Source organism: Cupressus sempervirens, chromosome 10 (genome assembly GCF_028749045.1).
Source record: "Cupressus sempervirens isolate cs-2001-9-10 chromosome 10, ASM2874904v1, whole genome shotgun sequence".
NCBI lineage: Eukaryota > Viridiplantae > Streptophyta > Pinopsida > Cupressales > Cupressaceae > Cupressus > Cupressus sempervirens.
Window position 1 is genome coordinate 249,576,682 of NC_143127.1, and position 13,103 is coordinate 249,589,784.

At 35.0% G+C, this 13,103-nt stretch overlaps 1 protein-coding gene across 3 annotated transcripts in view; it reads right to left on the bottom strand.

The window, feature by feature from the left end:
• The window catches only part of LOC149533567 (uncharacterized), a 117,932-nt gene that overhangs the window by 28,118 nt on the left and 76,711 nt on the right, over positions 1–13,103 (bottom strand). For all 3 annotated transcript variants that reach the window (XM_089803589.1, XM_089803587.1, XM_089803588.1), the window contains one exon: positions 6,423–6,662. In XM_089803589.1, the coding sequence (XP_089659715.1) occupies positions 6,522–6,662 (141 nt within the window). In that variant the 3' untranslated portion in view covers positions 6,423–6,521. The remainder of the gene's footprint in view (positions 1–6,422; positions 6,663–13,103) is intronic.

Genomic DNA, 13,103 nt, shown 5'->3' on the forward strand with positions numbered 1-13,103 from the left:
ATAAAACATCCAAAAAATTGCGATTTGGAGACTTCCGTGAATGCCGCGATTTAGAGAAACCGTATGGAGGAAAACCAAGATTTTCAAACCTAGCCAACATCCGAGTGTGCCTAGATCATTTCCTCAAAAAATGGAACCCTAAATGGCATTCAAAAATAATTTCTCAAGACAGAAACCCTAGGCAGGTTGTAGAAAAATACTCAGAAATAATTTCAAAAATTTAGAGCAGATAATTTCAAAAAAAATTATAAAATTTTCGAAATTTTTTTAAGTATTGGCTCCAATACCATATTACGAAGTAATTGGTACAATACTTGCTTGTTATTAACAGAGACCAAGAGGTCATTATATACAAAAGAATGGAATGATGTTTCCTTAGGAAACGATCGTAAAAAATAGAAACATTCTATTCTAACTAAAAGAAAGCTAAAATAGCTACAGCTAACTAAAGCTAACTAATGATATACAATAGATTACCATTAACTAATAATAGACGATTATCTATTATCATAATATTGAAGCTTTAGGTTCATGCATCAACCTCTTTGACTTCCAAGTTTAAATCTGACAAATCTGCCAGAATCTCTCTCCTTATAGAAAAACACTCAGAATCTCATCAAAGATATTTGCTTCAACAGCCTCAATTTATCTAGCATGATCATCAAAAGGGAATGAAGCATTGTTTATTATTTCTCCCCACAACTAAAATTCACTCTTAAATCATCGAACAATTTTGTATCACATCAAATATGGAAAACTTCTTCGTATTCTTTGTCTTCTTTACAAGGAATCCATCCTTTCATAATTATTATTACAGAACCCCATAATAAACTTGAGTAGTGTATGAAGAAACATGTGCCATATATATTGTTTCCCTCTGTTCCAAGTTGGATCTTCTATCAATCTCTTTAATAGCTATTGATGTTTGTTGGCCTATTCTCAGTTTTTTTTTAATTAATACTTATCTCATTGTCATCACAAATTAATGTTCACCTTTACATATCACAAAATAGCATACATCATTTCTTTCTGGTTATAACATCAATGCATGTTAGACTTCTTTTAATCGATGTCTCAAGTGTACTCTTCAATTGTTATCTTGTCTGTAAAAGTCAAACTTATCAGAAATTTCTACCTCTTTCTTATAAATCATAAATTTTCTTTCTTTTACCCTGTGGAGATATATTAATCACTGCTGTCTTCATTAATATTAGCATCTTCCATTACTCGTTTGCATCCTCTTACAAATTGTATTTCTTCAACATAGAAGCTCGTTGAATTATTATACTTGGCACTATGTTGTATGTGGGCCAGCAAGGAAGTCAAGCATCGGATAAACTGCAATTTTTAACATTATCGCTAGTATTTACTTACATGTAAAACATTCCCTATTATAGAATAACAAATCACACAAATTATTCAATCTTCCAGATACACATTGTTTCAAACTGCTAAAAATTATTTTTACATTGCTTTAAGATCATTGTCTTCAAACTTTAATTCAACCGCTAATATATTGAAAGCTTCTCAAAGCCTTCTGCTAGTTGTTGTAAGTTGGTGCATTCGGTTAATTCTATCTTTTGGAGAGAAGACAATCTGCCAAAGTCTTCTGACAGTTCTCTCAAGTTTCTATACTTCTCGAGGCTCATCTATTCTATAGCATTAGACTTTCCAGGTCATCAGAAAAATTTTCGAGAAGTGAAGAAACTAACTACTCTCAAAGATATGCTCAAGTTCTTGTGGAAGAGAAGTCAACTTTGCGCATTGTTCTATGCTCATATCATTCAGTTTCTTTAGTTTTTCTTCTCTTTTTTTTTTTTTTTTTGAATCTCTATTGAAAATTGAAATGATATCATCAACTCTGTTTCTCTATCGTATCAGAAACATTTAATCGCTTGTGTCTAATAGTGTGATAGCTATTTCTGTTGACAGTGATGATTAGAATACTTTCCCATGGCAATATAATTTGTTTACTGAATTCCTTGTTCAATTACAGCCCTTCATGTTGAAATAGAAATGATCTCTATCAATGGGAATTATGCCAATGAGCCTGCTCTGCAGAACAGGAGTTGCAGCAACTCGCCTTGTTGATCCTCAGCTTGCAAATCTGCATACACAGAATCTACTACCCGAACAAATACTGGCAGATGAATGTGAAGAGATTAAAACTTTAGATATTAAGACCCATAATATATTCCTGATTCTCATAAAGCAATTGAACAGTTTGTCGTTTTCTTATTTCAGGCAGGAATCAAGCCTGCTCTGATACCATGTTAAATTTTAAATAAATTTATCTCTGCTGTAAGTTGCAATAGCACTTGATTTTTCGCTGTGTTTCAAGTTACCTTCTCAATGAATATGTATATAATATTAAGAAACATGTCTCATTCACTCTCATTAGTTATAAAATTAGATTTGTTTAAAGTATTATCAGGATTAAAATATGTGATAATAATATTTATATATATATATATATATATATGATCAATAATACTAATGCTCCATGATTAATAATAATAGAGAAAGATAAATAAAATGTTTAAGGCCAATAGGCCATTCAAACATTTTATTTCATTGATCGGAATCATCTGATCGAAGCTACAATCATTAACACTTTACATACTCCTATCATTGCTATTCCTTCACCGTGTAGTTTGTAGTGCCCTGAGTTTAGCTTGGTCACTTCTAGACAGTAAATAATTTCTTTATTGAGTTCTTTAATATCTTGAAGTTGTAACGTGGCAGAACTTACCTAAAACCTATTTGTCTTACATTCTAGGATAGGCACCTTCCCTAACATGGTAAGGTATCTAAGTCAGCACCAATACCCCTTTCTAGCATGATGTTTGTTGTGCTCCAAGGAACCTACTATGAGATATTTCCCCTCAAATTTCAATACAATAGTCCCCCCAAATAATATAATAAGATAAGAAAAGATAATAATATTAATATCCATGAAAAAGTAACAAGGTTTATGGGATTGAGCATACAAACAGAAGAGCCGGCCAAAGCAAAAGCACGAAACAGTGACAGAGAAGAAACAAAACAAGAAAGAAGACAAGGTAAGGACTAAGGGTCCTTCCTTGTCACAAAGAAATCAGTAATAGAGGGGTAAACCCGTGAATGATCCATAGTCCTAGAATGCCGCGTAGAACCGTTGTAGGACTGTCGCTGCTTGGAGAGACTAGTGCAATGTCTAACCGATCTAGAATGAGAAGTACTGGAAGGCCTTTTCAAACCCCATGGAGGAGACAAGGGAGAGAAAAAGACAATAATTAGCTGGTTTGAAGTACGCCTCTGAGGTATAAAAGACTGCAGGGTAATCTCTTGAAGATGGGTGGCCTCCTGAAGATAAAGTGCAAGACACCGCTGATCAATATAGCTGAAGAAAATCAAAAGAGAAGAACAGTCTCTGAAAAGGCAGTAAAATCTCCCTATGATCTCATAGTAAAGAGGACATCGAAATATGAAGTGGATCTCAGTCTCAACCTCTGCCAAAATACACAACTAACATATCCGATCAGCCCGATCCATATGGTGATTGGTCCGAGCCTTGAGGCGGTGAGAACCAACTCTAAATGAGCCTAAAGAAAACTGTAAGGCATGATTCTAGCGCCAATAGAGATAAGTAGGGCAAACAATAATAACATCTTGAATCTCAAGAAAATGCTCAGCATAGAAGGCCATCCTAGGTCGCAGACCTCCCGGGGGATTACTCCAGGTAGTGGTAATGTATTTCTCTAAATATCCTGTCTGACATGCTTGTTCAACTCCTGACGTGAGGAGAGAAGATGAGCAGGAGCATCAAGTGAAAACTGGTAAGGAGGAAGATGATCTATCTCAATACCAATTGAACCCAACAAAGAGGTGGCCTGGGCATACCAACAACAAGACCTAGTAGAGGTGTCAAATCTCAAAATCTCAACAGAAGAACAATATGCCAGATGAGAGTATCTATGCCAGTCAACAACCAACTCCATAAAACCATGAAGCCGATGAAGACACCAAATCAAGTAAAAAATGGTGGCAAGTTTGAGAGAATGAGCTCCAAACTCAGCTAAAACAATTCTATGAGGGGTGAGTCTGTGACATCTTATGATACGTCGTAACATCAATGTCTAAACCCTCTCTATAGAAGCCCAATTAGAAGCAATAAGAGAAGGCCCCCAAACCACCAAGCCATAGAAAACTGTCAGATGAACCAAGGAGTCCAAAAGGGACAACTTGGACGAAATATCCTAGAAATGATGTCTGAAGCATTGTCTTTCCAGCAAAGCTAGGGAACCCATGCCCTTACTAACTCTAGACTGAATAACTGGTCTCAAGCTAAAGCGCGGACCCGAGAACTTCACACCGAGATACATATAAGAGGAAATAATCTCAACAATCTGAACCTAAAAGAAGAAATGAAGATGAGAGGTCTTTAAACAGTTAAAGACCATAACCCGAGTCTTAGACAAATTGAACATAAGCTGTCGTTGATCACAAAAAGAAGCTAGACCATCAAAGAGTCTCTACAAGCTGTCAGGAGAAGAGGCCTAGAGAACCACATCATCAACAAAAAGAAGAATGGAGATCAAAACCTGATGCAAATTGTACCCATCTCCCGGTTGAGAGGAGTTCACAAGGAAATCCTCCAACTCATCAATATACAAACTAAACAGTGTAGGAGAAAGAGGACAGCCCTGCTTCACCCCAATGGTGCTCTGAATCGGAATAGAAAAGCCCTCCGGAGTCTTGAGCCTACCAATTACCCTCTCATAAAGCCTCATTATAACAATCTGCAACATATCTGAGATTCCAATCTCATGAAGTCTCTAAAATGAGGCCAACCTAAGAACAAAATCAAAAGCCTTACGGGAGTCCACAAAACAACAATATACCTTCTGAGAGTGATGCCTAGCCTCCTCAATGATAGCCCGCAATGTGAATACATGATCCATAGTCTGATAGTTTTCCCGAAAACCACCCTTCCCTTTAGCTCACAGCCTCTTCTATCAAGCTCACTAGATAACATGATGTTCAGAGTAGTGGCATAAAGTTTGGCAAAAGTATGTCTGATCATAATAGTTCTATAGTTACCTAGAACGGAAGCAGGCCCAGACTTGTGGATGGGGTAAACCACATGTCTAGACCAGGACTCAGGAAACCCAGTGTAAACCACTCTATTAAAGAGTGTAGGAAGGTAAGATCCAAGAACCAAAGCACCATGTTTGAAAAGTTCTACTTGGAAACCCTCTTCATTTGCTGCTCTACTGCATCTCAAAGATCTAATGGCGTCAATAATACTGGAGTAGGTGAACAAATGGCAATATGGAGGTGGAGTGGAGTGAAGAGGTGGCTGCCCAGGAATTTTGTAAAGTGTAATGATATGGGAGGTCAGAGAGTGGTAGTCGAGAGTGGAGGACGGGGGGGAGCACCGAGGGAAAAGAGTACACCACAAGATCTAGGGATTCTGAATAAGCGTGGAGCAAAGGGTTCTGCACTGAAAAGAGGCAAAAGAACATTTCTTGTGGCGAAGAAAACAAAGGTACAAAAGGCGCAGATGGGTGAAGGCAGGAGATTGAGTCTCAAAAGCAATGCGAACAGAGCGATTAAAACCTTTGCAATCAATATCAAACCATTTATTCATAGGATAAGTATTCCGATACTTAGCTCTAAGAGAGGGAGGGGAACAACGAGGAATAGAAAGGAGAGCAGAATCCCAGATGGCAGAGGCAAGTGAATCAAACATGTCAGAGGCAGCAAGTGACTCACTAAAACTAGCAGGTGTCAAAAGTCTCCTAAAGTGGTAAGTAAAAAACTAATAATAAAAAGTAAATTAGGCCCTAATGTATTTGGTGATCTCAAGCCCACATCAACATTTTGCATAAATACCTACACAAAATTGTACCAAAGCCTCCAATAAATGGTACCTGATGTCTGTCACATTTTATCTAGAACATATACAAAAGTCATGACTCACAAAGTTGATGTCTAGAACCATATTCTATTTTGTATCCTATAATGTAAAATTATCAATACCATTTTTCAGCTAATAGCATTGCAGCCCTAGAGAACATTGAATGAAAAAATGTTATCCATTTGAAATTAGATCAATAGCTAAAATCTTCTGGTCAAAGTTGACATTCATCAAAGAGATGTAATATCCAACAATTTTTTAAAAGAGCACAAATAATCTGTTGTCAATTGCAACAATGAGAATTCACAAAAATATTACGGAAATGATTTATGCTCACAGACATTGATAGTAAGTATGACTCTATAAAGCGAAGTACTAGGACAAAAATAGATATCCAATTTAAATTAAATAGAATTTAGAAGAGAAAAATAAGTAATACACAAAAAACATTCAATTTTAAATGCATCCATTTAATTGATTAATGGACAGAAAAACATGAAGAAGGCATAAGGGGTAAAACCTGCTGTGACTCCTTGTTAACCAAACGTGTCATTTGCTCAAGGCCAGATAGATGTGCATTTAGATCAACTTGTTTTCCAGGACTGATCTTAAGATCCAACTACTTTTCTTTGAGAATTTCCTCCCTTTGATTTGCTTTTTTCAACTTGGTTTCATGTTTGGATGAAAGTACCTGATATTCCTCTTTTAGGCTCATGTATTTTTCATCTATACTGCTATTGTGTTTGACCAAAATGGAGATCTGCGAAAATGAAATGCATATGATGAGAACCTTTCAACTTAAAATAAGTAACTCACGTTTAACCAAGCTTATTCTGCATCAAAAGGAATATAGAGTTCTCTCAAATTTACATATTAGCAAGCACTACAAATGAATATTAAAATTTCAGTGCATATGTTAAAAAGTGTGGGCTACCTTACATGCTACCTAAAGTAGCAAACCTTATGCAGACTGTAATGTTTTATTAATACATATCTTTAACTAAAGCTTAGAACTTCAGAACATGCAACATCGATGTCCAATATGAATTTTCTAGTGACAATGCAGAAAGAAATTAAATCAAGACATCAAATGTACATTTAGCTACAATAGAGAATTGTGAATAAGCATGCATTTAGCTATGAAAAGTAACTCAATAATAAGCACTATAAAGATGTAATCACAACAAAGTGTAAAACTTGAAAAGGTTGAGCCCAATGACCATGTATGAAGAAGGTGATGGAGCCTTCAAATTTTTGCAAATTATAGTCTCCACTCACAGCATTTTATCCTATCATTCGTTCAGGCACATATGCACAAGGATATACAAAAATTGGAGATCAACATGAGTTGAGTTGTCTATGATAAGCATCCAGATTGGTGGCGATTATCTACAGCCTTATATTTCTGTTACAGAGGATATAGCAGATGGAAAAGCCATGACTCTGCCATTTAATCATTGGTAGCAGGGCACTTATTGTTTTGCGTCAGAGACGCACAATATTTTTAAAAAACCTTTGCATACTCTTGATATACTATTCTACTTGGAAAGATTGAAATTTTGAACTAAGCTTTTGGACAGCTGAATCATTGAGCAATCATTTTATATGCGATTGTGATCGAGAGGCAGTAGATTGAACAACCATAATGGATGTCTTCATTGTTGTTTCATTTTTTGCATAACCAATAAGAAGTTCATTTATTTATATATTAGTAGCTTTAAAATCAAAATATTGTATTGCTTTGTCCTTTATGAGTATTATTTATTTCTGTCAATAATTTAATATTGGATAGGTGGACAAAATCAAGTGTAGTCTTTTCAAACTTGATAATTGCAGATATAGTGAAATATTAATCTGGTTTCATATCTATATCGATTTTTGTCTCTATAAGAGTCTAAAACATTATAGACTAGTTTGAAATAATGTAAGTATAATTGATTCGTTGTGTCTTGGTATTTAAATTATTTATAGTCATTATACATAAGATTTCATAAAGTTGTATGTTAAAGCTTACAATATTGACTCTATCATTCCCTTTTAAATTCTGGCACTGGTTTTTCATCACTTATGATTTTGTAATCCATAGGCTGGGAATTGTTTCAAATCTTTCCATTGATAATTAATATATTTAGTTATATAATAATCCACATACTCTTATTTTAATCATTTCATTTCAAGCAATCATATTTATCATTTTTCAGGATCTACAAGTTTGAAGTATTTCATCTTATCATTAAAAGTTGTGCTTATTTGAGGAAGTCAAAAGTTTTTTATACTCCTTGCCACTTGAGAAACTTTTGTTGCATTTGCATTCTAATCAATCTGTTTGGAGTATCTTAGACTCCCTGCAGAACCAGAAGCGCAGAGGATTTGGATTGTATCAATTAATCCCATAAAGTGGGCCATAACCAGTTGGATATCCCAGCATCGAGTTGGCAAGACTCGTAGGATTCCAATCTGCTGTTTTGGGAACCAACAGATTGGCAACTCTACTGGAAGAGTTGCAAGTAAGCTTTGCGAATTTCTCACCTCAGACTAGTATAGAGATTTGTTTAATCGCAAACTTTGGTAAGTTTCAAGGTTTTCTTATTCAACATTTAATATCTTCTTGATCATCAAAGCATTTTCAAAGTTGTGAAAAAGTTTTTAGTTTCATTTCAGCGCTTGTTATTTTTTGTTTGATATTATTCAGATTTTAGATCAGATTTTTTACATCAGCATTTGAGTATAAACATAAGATCTCAAATCCTTTCTATATCCAAATTTCCTATTGATATTCAAAGTTCTGATTTTTCAGCATATGATTGCGTAAAACATTCTTAAATTGAAATTTCAAAACTTTAATTCTTTCACTTCAGAATACACAAGCTTAAAGTAATTAAATCTGAAATCCCAATTATTGTTATAGATTTAATTTTTCAAAATCATTCTTTTACATTAAAAGGTCAAAATCATTTGTGGCACGCTCTACTAAGGGAGCACCTAGAAGTTTATTTTATCTTTCCCTAAGAGGGTGACGACTCTATTGTGCATTGTTCAATCTATTTTGAATCGAGGAATTAACCATTGCTTTTAAAGTTTATGTGGGGGTGAATGTCTATGAATCTAGGACCTAAGAGATTTTGCATAGTTAACCTTTGAGAGAGCCAAGAAAGAAGAAGAATAAAAAACAAAATTCAAAGATGTTGTATACAGGTCACAAGGATTTTCATGAAAGGACTAACAGAAAAAATGAAAGAAATAGTTCAAATAATAGTAGTCTTGGGAACGAAGAAGAAAATTTCAATCTGTTTTTTCAGATTCCTAGAGTGGGTGAAGAACCACACTGTAAAATAACTCAAATAGATGATGATGAAAATCAAGAGGAGTTAATGCAGTGGGACGCAATCATAAAGAAGATGGCTGAAATGGCTAATGGCAACAACACAATATTAGCGAAGTTACCAGATTCTCTCCTCGACCTAGGAATTCCTAGTTCAAATCTCTCAAAAGTTTGGTCCATGTCAGATTTTGTCAAAAGTCTATTGCAAAGAGCAAATTTAGCTAGAAATTCTCTGAGAGGAACCATGACAGATGTCAGACAACTTTTGGGCAACTTTGGTTTCCAACAGAGGAACCCGGACAGAATTTTGGAGAATTTTGAGAGAATTTGATCCAAATACACCTTTTGTTTACTTTTTCATTTTTTTCTTTTGCCAAATTAGTCTCAAGTTACTAATCATATTTAATTGGAATTCAATGCTACTTGAGAAGAGGAATCAAGATGTATAAAAGTGTCAAGCGTCTTGAATGAAATGTATGTAATACCATAATTTGTGCATATAGCCTAACATGTATAGAAAACTATGGATTGAACAAAATCTAGAGAGATCTTTACTGTGGATAATTCTAGATCCAAAGCCTACTTTCTTGGTTTCATCCAATCTGATCCAAAGCTGCTTTATTTGAATCATCCAATATGATAGTTAATGTGTGAAGCTTAGAATGTGGTAAAAATCACAACCTTGGCCTTAAATGGGCCTATAGCATTACTTTTTGTGCTTCTAATTTGCAGCAGCAAAATGATGATGATTTACTTGATGGTTTTTTATGATATTTGATCAATCATGGCCGATTATTAATGTTGACACTATTGTTTTTGAATTGAAACATTAATATGGCGGTGTATTTTGCTATGTTGTTATGATATTAGCATAGTGGCATATGAGAACTTATTTGCTGCTGCATCTATGTACACACATATATAAAACATATATTCTTGTATGTACGAACCCAAAATGAATACGAACTCAACCCAAAAAAATTCAATGAATTTCGAACCCGAATCCAAACCAGCAACTTAAAATATTAGCGAAGATTCTTAAGATGCAGCCAAATCATATCCTTGAAAAGATAGGAATATCAAGAGATAATATCATCTCTCCACAAAGAAAAGAAAGCAATGAAGAAAAGCTGGATAGTTGGAGGGAGGAATGAGTAGAGCAAATCCAAGATGAGGTAAACACATCATCAAAGTATAACCCGGCTCATAGGAAAAACTTGGACTCGCAATTCACTACTAGCCATGTAAACCCATTGTATGATAATAGATGGCAAAAAGCAGAATAACAGTTTTGCAAGACATCCCAACAACAATCAATATGTCAGGAATTCAGGGCAGCATGCTAGAGGTATCTCACAAAATAATGTGAATCTCATGCAACTCTATGGTGTAAATCAAAACAATAGAACTATCAACCAAAATAACCAGGATTATGCAGCACAAAATCAGGGGACGAGGAATCAAGCTATGAGACAACCTATGGTCATTGAAAGGTATCGACAGCTTGATTTTGATGGCATCAAAGGATATCCCAACCCAATCTCCAATGATTTACAAACCCTTATTCCAAAGTTTTCTAGGAATGGAGTGGAATTTGCTGAGCAACACGTTATTAACTTAAAGAGTATAATTGAAGATTTTGAAGATCATGAGGATGTTTTCAAAAAGAGTTTGACAAAAGGTTTAACAAAGTATTAAACAAAATTCCAAGAGAAACTAGGCCAGTTGATTCTTTTCTGATTGATTTCTATCTAAGTGCGTTTGACAGCAAGACCCACTATGAGATAAGATTTCATAAACCAAGTTCCTTACCACATGCTTTCAAAGTGGCTATGACAATAGAAAACAATAGGAAAGCGACTAGCAAGGTTAACAAGAAAGATGAGTCAAATGAAATAATGGATATGCTTAAGGACATGAGGATGAAACAAAACAGGAATGACAAGCCACACTTTCAGAGAAATGATAGACCAAGATTGCAAGATATGCCATATTATATGAGCTAGAAAGATGTAACGCCGGAAAGACAGAATTATATCAAAGTACTCAAGATCCTCTGAAGAAGGTTAATATGATTGATGATGGGCCATGGTGTGAAGTTTGCAAATTGCTCCACGCTCCTGAACATTGTGTCGGCAAACAATTTGTCTTAGAAGAGAATCAAGAAGGAGACGAGTAGCACGTTATTAATGCTTTATCATCTGAACCTTTATGGGGCAGAGATGATGATGACTTTTTAGAGGAAGATCAGAACTCAGATTATCATTTAAGGAGAACAAATCAACAACATCACATCCAACAAGTATTTTCAGATGCGGATGAAACACCTACTCTTTGAAGATTGACGACTAAGGAGAGGAAAGCATACACCATCGCAGCCGGCAAGCAAGCCAAACAAACATATCAGCGAAGAAACAAAACTTTGGGTACAGATCAAGTAATCTTGCCAGCATGTTCACAAAAAATTTGCAACATGGAGAGGTGTCTAAGAAGAATGGTAATCAGAATCAAGCCAAACAAGCAGAGACTAATCAACCTCCTAAATTGACCAAACAACAGACCAAGCATAATGATAAGCAAGTATTTGATTGTCATACTTTTATTAATCATGCATTATCCCAGTTAAAAATTGTTGTTCCATTAATGGAGATGATGAAATTTCCTAACTATAGGGAGGAAATTGTGAAGATCTTGTTTGGCATAGAAGATGTTAATAATGAAAATGATATAAGAAATAGTAAAGATCCTCCAGGTCTATATTTAGGAACTACATTAAATAGGAATTCAAGTCAAGTTAATCCATTCTATTTAGCTTTACTGATTAATAACAAGTTGGTTGACAATTGTATAATTGTCTGTCATGTCCCCTTTTCAAATAATTAAAAATAATAATCTTTGCTAAGGCAAGCAGGCTCAAAAAGGTGAAGTTTCGGCAAAAGGGGCTAATCTTTGGAAACCAATGGACTAATAAATAATAATTATTATTAAAATATGTTTTATTAACCCCTCTTGGACGTGAGTTAGGGTTCTGCCCTCTTTTAAGGGATTTGGAGGCATTTTGGGCTTATTCCAGAACTTGATTTTCGCTTATTGCTTTGTTGTTCTTCAGAGGTTGCCAAACCTGTGGAGAAGGAGACCCAAAGACGAGAGTTTGCAGGTTTCCAGGAAGGCTAAGGACGGGAGTTTGAAGCCATTCCATGTGCAAGCTCATGCAGAGTTTGCCCTTGTGCTGAACAATGCAAATTTGTGAGTTTTTGGGTGTGTTTTTTTAAGAGTTTGGTATTTCCGGTTGAGTATTTCATATCAGTTTGGGTTGCTACTATATTTCAGACTTTTAGATGTTAAAATAGAGTTGAATATATGTATTGGGTCGTGGTTAAACTTCTGTGATAGATTATTAGTGTTTTGTGGTGTTTACAGGCTATTTTGTGTTATTTTCGAGAGCCCGATGAGCATTGTTTTTGTACTCCATTTGGGAGTTGTTGTATAAATGTTATACAAATCTGGAAATGTCATTTTGTAGGCTGTTATGCTGCTGAAATTTCTGTAAAAATGTCCACTTTCAGATCTATTAATAATATGTGAAGCTATGAAGTTTTTGGCACTATTTCGGGCATAACTGATTTCGAGTTTATTGAGAAATTGGTGGATCTTTGAAATATTGGTTGTTTGATTTTAAAAATCTGATTAGAGGCTTAAAATATCATATAAAATCAGAGTAAGGGACATTTCAGTGGTATCAGAGCTATGATCTTGCCAGCCTGAGGGTTTGTAGAAGTTTGCATGCAACCAAGTGAAAGAGAAAAGAGATATTTGCAGCGAGAAAAGAATAAAGAAATTTTGATCAAACCTCCAGTTAAAAGTAAAAGTACAAAATCC